Genomic DNA, 15,342 nt, shown 5'->3' on the forward strand with positions numbered 1-15,342 from the left:
GGATCGGTATTGCACGTTCTTGAGCCAAGTCAGCCTCTTGGTTGCAATTGACATCGTGAAGATTTACATGATACGAGCACTTGAGTTTATTTGTCTAGGAGGTAGCTTCGAGTTAAGACAGCAGCAGAAATGCACGCACACATCAACTCATTCAGCCCTTTCCATCTCACAAAAAATACCTTAACACCAATTAAAGTTGAAAATCACCAACTTGAAGCGACCATGAACAGGGACTGTGGCATGCTTGGCTGCGAAAGATGGTTCATATGTTGAACTACCATGGACCATGAAAGTCTCTGGGCTGTACCGTACTTTCGATAGTTCACCATCTTCCACAAGCAGCGGTTCGTTCTGTCCTTTCTCTAGCCGGGAGGGAGTGGTGCTCCTGTAGAGTCCCAGTGAATAGGGTAGTCTGTATCGAGCAAAGCGGGCCGTCTGCGATACCGGAGTTTCAGCATATGGCGATACCGAAGAACAATCTTCGGGACGGCTTTGAGAACCTTGACCCTTCAGATGAACCAAATGCCGGCCTTGATTGTTTCTTGAAGTTTGCTTTGGTTACTCCGTTTTTTTTCTTCGCTCATTGAGATTGAGCCCACGCATTGACTCCAATGCCTCGGGATTGTCACGGCCTTACCCACCTAGATAGGCACCTGCAGCTTTGCCTTCGCCAAAGCTGAACTTCCATACTCGTCAAGACTGAATAAAGCCTTCATCGGGTCCCAAGTTGATGGGTGGTGGTGTATACTGAGGATGCTCAGATGTCGGACCGGGGTCATGCAGGGGGACAACAAATATCCCGAGGTCCTATAAGCAGCTGCCGACCTGCTCGGCCAGACAACAAGCTCTCCTGTCTGCCTGTTGGCAGTATTTCTGGTTGAATCAATGCAGAGTCGCAGCGGTTTTGCGGCTCTGGCATCACGCAAGTCAAGCTAGTGAGTGTCTCGGGCGATTGGGTGTAGCAGGGTTACACCCGCCCACCCGCACGTCCTCAGCACATCCTCTAGGTTTGTGATGATAGCTAGGGATTGGGCCAGTTGGAGGTGGCAAACATGGTTCGGTTGGTGATAGGTGAGAGGAACCACTGGTCCTGTGTCAGTTGTGTATCGCAACAGCAAGCCCGCTTTGGAGAGGACGGATGTGGTGTGCCTAGTAGGCGGCGGTGCAGCGACGCCAAAAAGGCACGGGTGGTGTACACAGACTAGCACACGCCAGAGCCATTTCCCCATAAATCCCGACATTCGCTTTCTTTCCTAGGCGTATATGTCAACACGCGAGAGAGTTCAACCGCGAACCAAACCCTACAGACGAGGAAACACTGTATAATCGATGAATAAGTAGCATAAAAACCACAATGGCACTTTCTGGGTGCCTAGGTACCCAGGTACTGTATGTTCTGTCCTAGGGAACAAGTCTGATCGACCGAGACATGGACGTTGATGGGAAAGCTTGTAATGCAGCAATGTGCACGCGGGTTCGGTTGCATGCAGTTGCAGTGTGGCTTCGCACCGGACATGACCCAAGAGTTGGACAGGCACAGACAAGCATCTCAAACGTGGGCTTGGCACAAACCGTTCTGCCTGCCTGCCTGCCTGCGGCTCCTGCCTACCAGACTGCCTCGCCTGTTCGCGTCGTCACCCTCACTACCATCGTCGTCCTCAGCCAGATCCGATGTCTGGCCCCGATGACTTACTCCGTACCAAGAACCCAAGGCCACAGTGTGCACCACAAGCCGCACGAATGATCGAAATCAGACGACGGACCTGCTGCCGAATGCTGCCTGTGCGATTCTCACCGAGGCAGCTCCGACGGCCATCTGGTGCAGCGTGGATGGATGAACTTGTTCGGTTGAGATCCACCGAGCTGCTGCGAGGATCAACCACCCGTCCCAAGATCCCAGACGTACGAGGGGGCCAAGATGAACTCCTGGTCGACCTGTCCTAGATACCCAACCCTGGAGCACAGGCACAAACAGTCAGTCAGTCAGACAGTCAGACAGTCAGCGTGCTTGGGGTCTGGACCAGGGACCAGAGGTTTCAGCTCCACAGCCCCATAGCTCCACACATATACGTACTATGTAGCTCCACAACTCCACAGCTCCACCTCTTCCCCACCAGCCTGCCCAGCCTGCCCATGTGGATATGCAGAGACCCCCTTCTGAACCCAGCTTGCCCCACAGTCTTGCTCCTCCTGGGGTTCAGCTCCCTGTTCCCCAGCTTGCCCAGCAGATGGCGGCCAGCTCCCACGTGTGCCGTTTGCCACTTGCCCTCATCAGTTGCGCCTCTCCACGGTCTAGAACAAACCATCTTCACTTGCTCTTGCTAGGCGGAATTCTTTCTTGTTTGTCCTTCACCCAAAGTTCAGTTGGCAATATGCTGCAGCAATGCCCTGGCTTGCCTGGTTCAGACCGACCTGGAGCTTTCGACTCTCGGCAACATCGGTCTTCTGCCTCGGCACACTTCGGCCACGTAGATGATATGACGACCTGACAGCCTCAGACTACCGATCTGACCTCTGATCTACAGCAGTCCTCCTGAACTAGCGCAACTCGTCGACAGACTCGCCCTCAGGCTAACGTTTGGGCGACTAGTGTCACCACAACCCATAGAAGCCGATCTGCGTCGTCGTCTGATCGAGCGGGTTTCAGGCCGCCAGTAATCGCAATGTCCACCACAGCTTGGACGTCTACAGGCCGTCATCTCATCAGGAGTCTGCCGACGACAGCTTGGTCCCTTGCTGCACCTTCTCTCGGACTCGAGACATGTCAATTCAGCCACTCGCGCAATTATATGAAAAGAGGCTGCCCGGGGCCACTGGGGCGTGACCACGCTGAGGGCAGGCCGGAGCTAAATAACCGCATTTATCATGTCGTTCGCGCTCATCCGGTCGTGGCCTCTACCGCGGCACATACCGAGCATGTCCCAGGTTAACCCACGCCTGCACCTCAAGTCTGCGCGTTCTGCTATTGGCCAATCTCCCGGCCTCCAGGGCTCGCCCATCATGGGGCGGTATCAAAGTTGGGATGGACGAGCGAGCACGTTTCCTTGCGTGGTTGAACTCACAGACCTTGTTCCCGGGCTAGGTATGGGCCCCATGTCAAAGCTCTGGTCTCATCACACAGTCATGGCCCCTGACTTTGACCAAGGATGGCATACTAATGTCTATCCCTGCCGAGCACCTCCTCCCAGAACTCCCGGCTATCATGGATCACGCCCATTTTCACACCTCTTTCCACGAGGCATACCTTGCCGCTTGACGGTCTTACCCGTCTTGTACAAACTCTAAGAGACCAGTTTCCCTACGATTTAATTAAGGCCTAGGGGCACGCCTCATTTACAGTTGAACTGCTTTTTACAAACTTGCCCTTCTGCATTTCTGGCGCCCGCCACCTTTTCTAATTTACTTCTCGGTATACATCATCGTCCTGAGCTCCAAAGAACCGGATTCACGGGCATTTACAGCCTGTCGAGATCTCATAATCCACCCCAGCCCAACACTGCCTCCCCATCCTCCACACAGGATCCACGCCATCGAGACATTCGTGCCACTTGCAGACCGCCTGCGTGTCTCACCTTACTCACGCAACTGAAATCGGTGAAGAAGCACCAGACTTCCATTTTTGGAAGATTTTGACGCACGTTCAAGCCCCGAAATCCGGGCATCTGACACCATCCTTCTGAACCGAGCAAGCACATACGACAACCCCGAGCTGTGAAGGCGCCAACCCGGCCTCCGAATTAGCCTTTTTCATCCACCTGATCTACTGTCCATTGGGCCGCTACCACTGCTCTCAATAGATGGGCCTCGCCCACGGCTTCCGGCCTGTCGATTACTCTGCGGTTCTCTCTGTCCCGATATCAGTTCCCCAGGAGCCAGTACGAGACTCGGACTCGAAGCCACCCTGCTAGCCAATGCAGCAGCTTGGCCGCGAACATCCAATTAGTTCATAATGGATTCCGACAATGTTGACAATATCGAACACCTCGGCACGCAGCTTGATGTATTCAACGTCATAGAGCGAACGTGCTCGGTTCTGTCTCTACTGGGATGCATCTTCATCATTGTGACTTTCTGCGTATCGGACGCTTTCCACAAACCGATAAATCGTCTTGTATTTTATGCTTCCTTGTATGTGACACCCCTCCTGAGCGTCTCGCCAAGTCATGTCCCGTGCCGAGCACTTGAGGACGACGAGTATTGGGATGGATACTTACCTTGCCTTCCTCCAGCGGTAACATGATGACGAATGTCGCTACACTCATGGCACGTACATACATACCATTCCCTGAGTCCGCGGGTTGCCAGTTTCAGGCATTCCTGATTCAAATGTTGGTTCTTATATCCCTGTCGAGAGGCATAGCTGTGGCTTACGCGCTGATTAGGTTCATGCCCGCCGACGCATTCTGGATCTTGGCCATGGCTATCAACGTCTATTTAACATTCTACGCCAAATTCGACGCACAAAAACTTCGGAAAATGGAAATACCATACCTACTGTTCTGTTATGGAGTCCCGTTCATAGTGGCATTGGTATTCATCTTCGTGTCCTCCCCATCGAAGGGCAAGATATATGGAGATGCCAGTCTGTGGTGTTGGGTGAAGAGAGAGTGGGATATCTTTCGAATCGTAACATTCTACGGACCCGTTTGGTAAGCCACATGCCTGCAAAAAATGCAAATCATAGCCAGTCTGACAAGGCATAGGGCGGCCATCGCTGTGACGACATTTATTTACGTCCGTGCTGGGAGAGAGATTTACCGGAAGCACAAACAGCTCCGAGAACTGAATTACACGAGCCACTACGAACCCGAAACGAACGGGATGAATGACCCCTTCAGCGTCAAGACGACAGAGGTGTCAGTCACGTCCGAGATAGTTACAACATCTCAAGACACGCCCATCGACCTCGCGCCACTAGGCCGTGCCCATCGTGACAGCTCGGCAGGCCATCAATCCAAGCCGTCTGCATACTCGGTCAGCATCTCCGCAGATGGATCAAAGGCAGCGGCAGCGATGCCCACCGCGACAGCAACTAGCAATGGCAGGAGCAACGACAACACGACGCAACGCTCGGGGCGAAGGAAGGCAAATTATGATGCAAACAGCGCGGCATGGTCGTATACGAAATGCTCGATCCTCTTCTTCACGGCCATCCTCGTGACGTGGATTCCCTCGACAGCCAACAGGGTCTACGGTGTCGTTCAGCCCGACGGGGTCAGCCTGCCGTTGGAATACATGTCAGCCTTCGTCCTGCCACTGCAGGGCTTTTGGAACGCCGTCATCTACATGGTCACGAGCTGGAAAGCATGCAAGACGCTGCTGGATGATGTCCGCCATTTCTTTACGGGTGGCCGGAAGACAAACGTGCCGGCCCGGCTGACGACAATGTCTCGGCTGGGGGTACGGCGTGACAACATGTCTGTGCCTGGGAGGACTGGGAACTTCGAGATGATGAGCAAGGGGCGGAACACAAGGACGGCGTCGGACTTGACCTCGGTCTCGGACTCTACGGAGGAGCTGAGGTACGGGGTGGTATGATAGTATCTATTGCCTCTTGGCAGCGGACATTTATATTCTGTCTTTAATGTTACAATTCTATTGAAGAACGATCACGACCAAGGACCTGCCCTGGAGGACACAGACACTTTCCGTCCCCGAGCCCCATGAATCATGTACGATGAGAGGTTGCTCGTGTGAGACTGTCACATTGCCGTGCGCTAGAGGGTATGGAGTAGACGAGTGTTAGGCATTCTGGCAGTCAGACATTCCATCTACCTGCCGACTTGATGTTGTGTGCAGTAAGTAAGTACCGTACCCCAGGGTTTGGCGGGATGTAACCTGCACACAGCACCGGGGCTGCGTTGCGTTGCCTTGGTTGTGACGCAGAGACGCAACCTCTGGGTCGTATCAGGACAAACTTGGCTTGTTGCAGGTTCAGCCCTTCGCCCTACCTGGAAATCAACAGCCTACACTGCCACTATCCAGTGGCAAATGAAGTCTTTTTTTTTTTTTTTTTTTTTTGCTGGTGGCAGCAGGTCGGAATGGCAGAATGGCAGAATGGCATCGCTGCCTCCGTATGCCCTTTGTTTAGCCTGTAGCAAAACACAAGCAAGCTAGCACAAGTGGCCCAGCCTTTTTCTTTTTCTTCTTTTTGTTCCATTTTCTCCCGAGTTGGGTGTCCCATTTCCTCTTCTTTTCCTCCAACTGGAGGCCGTACCAAAGTATGCGGCCTGGGGAGCTAAGCCCCTACGGGCACTGGGGCAAGCTGGGGAGGGCTTCTATATGGGGGGCGCATGAATCCCTGCCCTGGTTGATGATGATAAACTGCTGACCACGATCATGCTTTCTGTTCCTGAATCCCACCCACCCTGGCCCCAACTCTCGACTAGACGTAATTCCCCTTCTGCCTCTCCTCCTTTTTCGTCCATCTCCGCCCCCTCAGGCTCCCCATCCTCTCCATATGCCCGCCGCCCTGGTCGCCCATCACGCACGTCACGCACGTCACGCATCCAGTATCGGGCCGTCCAGGGTGTTCGGGCAGAAGGGAAGCGACACTGATGTGAGGGCAGTGCCCCCTTTCGATGCACAGTATCGCATCGCATCCGCAGATCAATCTGCCCCTCTTTCCGGGCTTGCTGCTCAGGGACGAATAGTGTGTGCGTCATATTGCCAGATAGACTGGCCACCCTGCCACCCTACTTGCTATGCTACCCTTGCAAAGAGAAACCGAGGAGCTCTTCTTTTCCGTGGACATTTCCGAGGGTGCTGTGGCTGGCTGACTGGGCGACACACTAGACTTCTTTCCGGTTCCTGTCCGTAGGGCTCTTCGTTTCTCGCACCAAGCGCGTCACAGACTCACAGGTAGGAGCGGGAGGGGTGGCCAATCTTAACCAGGACGCCCTATCATTCTTGTGGACTAGGTAGGGAGCTTGGGGAGCCGTGGCAGCGGCTGGGGCACCGCATGTCTGGTCCACTATACTGCATACCTAGGTACGCTTGGTGCTAAGGCCCCGTTCGGGATCCATCTGGTCGGGTGCCGCCTGTGATATTCAAAGGCTCGCTTAATTACCAGTCTGGGGTTGATGGGCCCATCGCGATCCCGACCGGTCGGTGGGTTCCCTCCACCAGGTGGAGGAATCCGGGGAAGAAATGCTTGTCTTTTCTTGGCGCCTCTTGTCCTCCAGAGCCTTCATCTCGCGGCGAGGGGCCCACTCCGGTATGGTCGCTCGCTCACGTGTCATAAAGTAGCCGACTGATCAGTCGCCAGTGGCTCTAGTGCATAGTCATGGCAAGCCACTCGGTTGGGATGGCGTTTTTGAGCGGAGCGCATCAATCGAGATTGATATTGAGATGGGATAGGAAATCTTGGGACCCAAGCTCATCTGCCGCAGGGGAAATCATACGACCGACCGATAGACCCTTGAATATCTGGCACGACCCAAAGTTGACGAATCCGAGGCCAGCAAGAATTTTGTGTGGACAAGCATTGAGACGACAGACAGGCGTTCATTCCTACGAACCTTGGAAGGCATCGCATGCGTCAAGTTGCCCTATTGGGAAAAGAAACCCCTGCATTAGTAGCACAGACTTCCTGATACCACACACCCACCCACCTGGCTGCAGCCTGGGTACTCCTGACCCACGACTCGCATGGCAGACCGGCATGGGTAGCCTGGTAGCCCTCCTTGCCTGCTTGCCTTCCCTTCCCCCCCCCCCTCTTGGCCTGTGGACCTGTCAGAAGTCTGGGGTAGGGCTCCACCCACGGACGATCAGTGGGTGACATCGGGGCATTTTTCCTGCCCTTTCGCGTCGCCGCCCACCCAGCCCCATGGGTCCTGTTGGAGACCTCATTTCTGCGCAACGAGTCTTGTTTCGACAACAGCTCCCTGTTCGCTGCCATGCAGCGTGCTATCTCTTCCTCTTCCCCGACATCAAGCACGATATATCGGCATGTGTGAACAAGAGAGAGAGGCAAAAAAAAGCGCCGAGGTCCAGCCCTCCGCCATTCAATTCCCCGTGATCTGGCTCTTCTTCACCAAGTCGTTCCGCTGGTCCAAACCTTATGGCCGCGGCAGCCCATGCCATGCAGCCGGGCTAGCCAGACCCAGGGCCAGGGTCCTCATGCCCGAATAGACTCGGCAAGGGTTTACAAAATAGTGTAAATAGGAGAGTCCGACAAATTGGATTTCACTCTTTTTAGCCTTGGGAGGCTGGAGCCTAGAGCACCTGTGGACCCTCCGAGTCCTTGGCACATGACTGGCATCTCGTGGACTGCTTCCCTCCCCGCCGGGTCATTCCGGTCGCAACTCAAGGGGTGGCATATTCAGAGTTTGCATGGCGTTCAGTAGCCAAACGATAGCAGCTCTTGCACAGCTCCTCAAGCTTCTCTCATTTAAACGGTGGTCTGAGATTATGGGAGGAGGGCCTGACAAGCATTAGTATTCAGTGCAGACTGCCCCCACCTCACCCTCTTATTATACCACCATCTAACTATACCACGACTTCCCTGGGTGTGGATGGCTCACGTGACCACGAACCCCCAAGCATGATCCTCAGACACCGCCTAGCCGGGAGCCCTTAGATCGTGCGGCTACCGAGTTTTCTCTCTGCTCAGGCGTGTGTGATCTTCTGGTTCCGTTTCGTCGGCCCGGATGTCGTATGTGTTTGCCCCAACCCGCATACCCAGCACCCGGTGATGTTTGTCGTGCAAGCGTTTTACCGACGCCTGCTTGCCCCGCCCTTCCTACGCATCCGTACCCGGCTTGTCAGTTTGCCCGTCAGGACCCTTTGCCGAGCCGGAGGTGGACAGTCCGCCTGGCCCTGTTGCCGAGGGACGTTTCCGAACGTCTCAACCTTGCACACGCACACGCACACATACACACACACCATGGCATCCTGAGACTCACGGGGATACAGAATGGGGGGCAACAATGCCGCTATGATGAGACTGGATATCACACAAAGGACTTGTCTCGGCGGTTCGCCAACTTCAGTGTACCGCAAGATGATATTACGTGTATCAGAGAGACTTCCTGCCTAGCTCATGTTTGGTAGGCATACCGTCGACTGGTACCTACTCTCAGAATCTTCCATTTTGCCCGAGCCTCACTAAGCGACTCTCATTAGGGCCAACCTCTCGTAGCCGACGTTTCTGTTTCCCTCTGGTGCATGGCTGTAATCGTGCAAAAGAGCAAGCCGCCATGGGAATTCGTCCACTCCAAAGCGTAGAACCAGCTGCCGGTTAAGGCATGGGGTATTTCCTCCAACATTGAAATCATACATGCTTTACATACCCAGGAACGCCCGCAAACCATGCCGGAATCTGGGCATAGGTCATAACTGCCAATGTGCGTCGTGAGTAGCGATTGAGTAGCTGGGTCATTCGAAGGCGGGGAGGAGCAGGGGATTTCCTCTCCTCTCGGGGTGATGCTCAGCCCTCGCTCTCCCTGCAGGCGGCAATGACGCTGTACTCCCAGTACGTGTCCATCCTCAGGCACTCGTCGACGATCGTGGGCACCTCCCACCACCACCTGTCGGCGCCGACGAAAGGGCCCCAAACATCGCGCCACAGCATCTGGCCGATGATGGTGCGCAGCTCCCTCATCACAACCATATCCGAGCCGCCCGAGCCTCCGCTGGCCCTGCCGCTGCCGCCCGAGTCGCCGCCGGGAAGAGGGCTGATGGCCTGGAAGCGGGTGGTGGTGATGATGCTCCCCTTGGCCCTCAGGCCGGCCTCCTGCAGCCAGACGGGGAAGTTCCTGCTAGGATTCGTGCACCGGAACTGCTGCTCGAGGTTGAAGATGAGGTTCTCGTCCAGCCACTGCCGCAGCAGCGGGCCTGCGGAGGACAGGTTGGGCTGGGGGTCGACGATGACCATGTTGAGGAAGCCGCCCGGCGCGAGGACGCGGAAGATGTTCTGGAGCAGCCGCGGCAGGTCCGACGACGGCAGGATGGACGCGATGGGCAGGCAGTTGACGGCTGAGAAGGCCTCTGTCGCCACGCCCACTGCGGAGGCCGAGATGGCCGGGCAGGTAATGGGGTGGATGTTCGGGTACCTCCTGTGCGATAGGGGATCCGGGGAGAGGTGGTAGACGGGAACGCTTGTGTTGGAGATGGCTAGGTATGAGGTGGCCGCTTGAAAGTTCATGGCAGTCGAGTCAGCACTGCTCCGTGATGAGTTGGGGGGGGGGGGGGATCGGTCAGACCTACCTTGGCTGTCGAAGAGAGACAGGATCTTCCGCACCTTGGGCTTCACCTTGGGCTTGGAGATGGCAGTGGACGGTTTCGTATCGACCTCCATGTGGTTCAAGGCAGATAGCATCCACCGCTTCCGGTCCATCTCAAGCTCCTTGTACATTAGAGCACGATCGACCGCAACATCAACGTCATAGTTTTGCAGGCCACTCTCCAAAGCCATGTCAAGGTCCTCCTCAGCCCATCTCGCCTTCAGGCGCATCAGGATGGCTCGAGGACTTGCCTGAAGCATTCGACTGGCCTCGCGCTGCATACTGGCCAGGTCAAGGGCAAGTTGGTTGAGCTCATCCGAGCCAAGGGGGACAGCAGCCTCGTCGATAGGGGAGACCTCGGGCTCGCTCGCACTGTACTCCCAGGCATCAGGGGCTTTCCACAGGTCAGGATTTCCAACATGCTGCTGGCAGGCCGGAACAATCGCTGGCGCCTTCAGGGGACGCTTTGGCTTGCGCTTCAGCCCAAGCTTGGACTCTGTCTGCGAGGCAGAGATCTGGTTGGTAGTGCGTGATAGAGAAAGGTCAGTGATCATTGGGGCCAGTTGACGCGCATCTTCTAGGTGAGAAGCAGGAGTTGACTCTGGGACCGGTGGCAGGCTGTGAGTCAATCCCGGTGGGGGCTGCCATGGCCTACAGTAACTGTTGTCAACATCTGCTTGGTCTCCTCTGAAACGTGTACCAAGATCTCACTTACGTGGACGTAGTGGCCAAATCCTTGAGATTGTGCTCGGAAGTGCCCACTGAAAGGGTCACCTTGGACACAAGGTAGTCAGGGTCTTTCTTGTCCCGAGGCTGGGAACTGATTTCAGTGGTCTTGGTGATGAAAGAGACTCCATCCCCAAGGTTCTGTGTCAGAGTGGACTTCAGTCCTGGCTTGGGTGAGGCCATGTCGTAGCCTAGGAGGGAGCCACCAGGAGGGTTCTCGTTCCACGTGTTGTTGGTGACAGCCTCAGATAAACCTGCAGTGCTGTTAGCAGTTTCAAGGCTCGGCTCGCGGATCAAGGTAAGATCCTTTAGAAGAGGCTTGTGGGGAGCTCAATCACATGGAAAAACAAGTTTAGCTCTGTGGGGTGGTTGTGCCGGATGATGTCGTTGTTTGTTTTTAAAAGGGGGGGGGGGGCTAAAAGGAAGGGCAAATGCTTACTGCCATCCAGCCTGTCAGAAGAAATAATGGAATGGCTGCCTTCTGTACTGACTAGCTCTGAACCTTGAAGCATGCCAGAGGATACTTCGGCCAGTAGGTCGCTTGTGTTGCTGTCTTCTGGAGGCTCTTGCTCCTGTTCCTGTTCATGGATGGTTGGAGCACCGGCAGAGGAGCTTGCTATGGACTTGTTATTCCCCAGGACGCGGCCCTTCTTCCTGTTCTTGCCACCAAAGAAGCCAAACTGCTTGTCCACAGAGGACATAGAGCTGCGGACAGACCCTGAGCCGGATGCCTGGCTGCTCTGCTCATCCTTCCTGCTCTCCTTGTCCGCATTGTCTTTATTAGAAGCTCTGTCACTAGGGACTTTCTCCCTTTGCTTCCTTGCCCTCCTGTCACCAACTGACTCCCGGTTGGGGTCACTCCAGTCGACATCAAACATCTTGCCAGCCACTGACTTCTAGCCACGAGCCATTGGGAGTGTCACAGATGCTGGATTTTGCATGGCTCCAGAGATAGCTGGCCCAGAGAGTTCGGTTGAGGAGGGTGGCCACTACAGCCAGGTAAGGATACGTGGTAAGCCTACACCATGTCCAAGAGAGCCTGCTATGAATCAGTAACGGATCATTTGATACCCGCCTGCATGTGCATGCGACCTGGAAGGAGACTGGTCTTTTGGGGGCGGGAAGACATACCTCTTGTCACTCACAGCTATCAGATGCTTGCTCAGGGCGAAAGCGGCCTAGCATGGAGAGAACGGTGACAGGAGATGTTTAGCTAGAGGACAGTGCTGTGAGGCTGCTTTGGGAAGTCGTAACAGTCTTTTCAGACTCTGACAGAGACAGATCCAAGTGCTGAAGCCAGTAATGATTGGTTAGAACTATAGCCTAACATGGGCATGAAAAGATATCCCCTAGGCAAGTGAAAGATGCATGTGATCCTAGATCAAGAGGCGGGTTTTTGACGTGATGGCCGGTGAGTGCTCTCCATGGAGACACAAACAACCTGCGGGGCTACCTGAATATGCCACTACCTCCAGGAAGGGGAAGCTAACGAGAGATGAATGAAGGATGAATGACTTGGGCTTGATAGGATTTGTAGAAATGTCTGGTGTGACCCAGGGAGGTGAGTTAGGGAGGAAAGGGAAGAGTCGGTGGTGCAATCGTCCCAGGGACTCGACCCGGACTTCAGGTGCGTCAATATCAGGTAATGCAGAGAATCCCACAGTACCAATACAGGAGCAGCAGTTACTCAGCCCTCGCTTGTCATCTTGTGGGTGTTTTGTAGTTGGTAGCTCAAACTCAGGCTCCATGGCAAACATGTCTCCAGGGCTCGGATCTACCAAAGGGGCACAAAATCCGTCACCTTTCCACCTCGATGCCATTTGTAACCACTGAATAGAAAACCTTCCCCTTTTCTGGAGGCTGATTTGGGGATTATCATGCAGCTGGAAGCCGAGAAAAGCCAATACTGAAGAGATTTTATGAGAACCATGGCCCCATTGGGACAGCAGTAAGAAAATGGCACGAAATCGGAGGGAGTGGCCACAACCTATTGAAGCCACAATAGCGCACCATCGCACAGCTGTAAAGGTTGGCGGAGTCATGGAATTTCAGGACGCTGGCACAATAATGAGATGCGGTTCGTGCGGATCCAAGAGGAGATGGAGAGGAAGAAAATGGCGGGCTTCCTGCCGGGAGGCAATCGTTGCGCCGCACAGTCCAGCCTCCTCAGCTGGTGACTGAGCTGAGCAAGTCAAATCATTCATCATCTGGCGAAATAAAGGGCACAAAGTCACGGCCGACATTCTCGGCAGGCGAACGAGGACGCACACATTTTTAGAAGTGGGCCTTCCCTTGGCAACCTACGTACACAGAGCTCAGACTCACCGAGGTAGGGCCTGATCTCATGTGACAAGGGAACTCAGATTGCGGGTAACTAGCTATTCTCACCATTACTTTGCTGAGGGTCAACGTCACTCCCAGCTGTACCGTGTCCTGTCAAAGGTCTAACCAGGAACAATTCCTGCAACAAGTGGCACAGAATACTACATCATATCTGACTACAGACGCATGTATCTCGGGGAAACAGTCGTGCCATAGAAGGTTCTTCAGACCACTGAGCATTATGGGACTGGAAGGTCTAGAACTCCTCGAAGGTTTTTGTAGTCCAACGCGCCGGTGATTCCAGCGCGAGGCTCAGACGACATCCATGGATGCCAGTTTCCGAAGCCACCACGGTCAATTTACTTCGAGTCCGGCCAGCTACCACAATTCAGGGGTTAGGAGTAGATCATACAACATGAGCAGGGCACAGCACAATTGGGATCCGGCCCGGGGTTTATCTGCTGTGATGCCCGACAATACCCAACGACATGTCTTGTGGAGCGAAACTTCACCTGCCAATAGATTTACTGCCGCCACATCCAGCACTGGGTGACGTGGCGCATTCACAATATCTGTTGCTGGTCCCGGGAGTCCTATGAGAACCTCTCGGGAAAACATTGCATTCTTGGCTGGAATTGTGCTATTTATGTTTGTATTTGAACTATGATGTTGTTGCAACACGCCCGGATTACTGCCAAGGTTGGTGTTTTCTTGTTGCGCCTTTTTGTGAGATACACGATGCAATTTGCTACCTATAGTATGGCCTTCAATTACTTCGTGGGATACCGTAATTGACTCATCGCCTCAGAAACCTGCCTCAAGCGTCGAGGCATTCTCTATGTGAGACAAAGGTACAAGACATCGAGCATGTAGGTTTCTGTGCTCTCCATCCGTCAATGGCCGGCTCGGGTAAGCTATCCAGGCAATTCCTTTGCTCCAGCCGTGACATATCTTGTGGGTCTCGGGCAGCCGGGGTACGAGTGTCACCGATTGAGGACAAGATCAAGCTGTGGGCACCTGCACTATTAGTCCTCGTCTTTGACCCCTCAGATGTCTAACACAATCGAAACCAGCGATATGGTAGCCCCAAGAACGCCCGAGTGTATTACTCGCGTCCCGCAAGGCTCGAGACGCAATCATCCTGCTTTGCTCTCGTTCCTGTGATCCCCACACGCCTCCTCTTTGTCCTGCAGCCACCCGCAAGGCCATGGCGGCCTCCTTCCCCCGTCTGGGTAAGCAGTCAGCCACCTCAATTAATTCCACCTCCTTGCTTGGTTGCAGATGGCGCAGGCCACGGCGGGCAATGGCGGCCCCTCGGGAGGGACGGGATGGGCGCCGGCATTAGGCTTGCGATCCCTCGTCCTTGTTGCCAGAGCATCGAGGGGTCCCGGCTCGTACGGATACCGGGACATGGAGACACATTTTGAATGAATGGTTGAGGCACCTGACGATCCACGTCTATCCGTCGGTAAGCTGATGCCGCTGCTCCATGACCGGTAAAGACTTCTCCTCCTCACCCGCAAAACCGGTTCAACGTCGCATGCGCGTCCTGTGCATGCAACTTTTTGAAAAGATCCGGCGTCGTTGCAGCTGCCCATGCTGTGGAGCGCGTGCTAAGCGAATTTAATCTTGCTCCCTCCGATGCCCAGCTGCGCATTGCCGATTAAGCAGGTCGCTCGCGCGGAGGTGTGCGACGACTTGATGCCGGAAAGAGAACCAGCTCGATCGGAGTCGATGCAGCTGCATGTCTTCGAGTCGGTCTGGGGCCAATGGCTGGCCTCTCCGGGTCTATTCCTCTGGATCAGTGGGTTGTTGGGGCTTTCCTCTCGTTATTGAGGCTGGCTAATGACAGCTTCTTCCAAGCTTGTCCGATGGTGGCACCGGTGCACAGAGCAAGACACGACCTCACCTCGACTATCTGGCCAGTAGGTGAGCCGAGGAAAGCACCGAGGGCTACAAAAGACCCATTGGGCTGGAAAACCCCGGCTTGGACACCTCAGTGGCCCCAAAATCTAGATTGCCCGCTGATAGATTCTCTATTCAACCACGTGCGGCCACGGTGACTGGC

The 15,342-nt window shown here is 54.6% G+C and overlaps 2 protein-coding genes across 2 annotated transcripts; one reads left to right on the plus strand and one right to left on the minus strand.

The window, feature by feature from the left end:
* Positions 1 to 2,239: 2,239 nt before the first annotated feature.
* On the plus strand, positions 2,240 to 5,604 carry KVR01_010501 (uncharacterized protein). Its single transcript, XM_044785765.1, has 4 exons — positions 2,240 to 4,128; positions 4,230 to 4,328; positions 4,383 to 4,649; positions 4,704 to 5,604. The coding sequence occupies exons 1-4, from the start codon at positions 3,950 to 3,952 to the stop codon at positions 5,536 to 5,538; spliced, it is 1,380 nt and encodes a 459-aa protein (XP_044640660.1). The 5' UTR covers positions 2,240 to 3,949; the 3' UTR covers positions 5,539 to 5,604.
* Positions 5,605 to 9,102: 3,498 nt separating this feature from the next.
* KVR01_010181 (uncharacterized protein) lies at positions 9,103 to 12,656 on the minus strand. Its single transcript, XM_044782682.1, has 5 exons — positions 12,084 to 12,656; positions 11,392 to 11,991; positions 10,942 to 11,206; positions 10,210 to 10,877; positions 9,103 to 10,134 (listed from the first exon to the last, which is right to left on the minus strand). Exons 2-5 carry the CDS (start codon positions 11,828 to 11,830, stop codon positions 9,431 to 9,433), a joined length of 2,076 nt encoding a protein of 691 aa, XP_044640340.1. The 5' UTR covers positions 11,831 to 11,991; positions 12,084 to 12,656; the 3' UTR covers positions 9,103 to 9,430.
* Between the last annotated feature and the right edge of the window lie 2,686 nt (positions 12,657 to 15,342).

This window comes from Diaporthe batatas (genome assembly GCF_019321695.1).
Source record: "Diaporthe batatas strain CRI 302-4 chromosome Unknown Contig00013, whole genome shotgun sequence".
In the NCBI taxonomy this organism is placed as follows: domain Eukaryota; kingdom Fungi; phylum Ascomycota; class Sordariomycetes; order Diaporthales; family Diaporthaceae; genus Diaporthe; species Diaporthe batatas.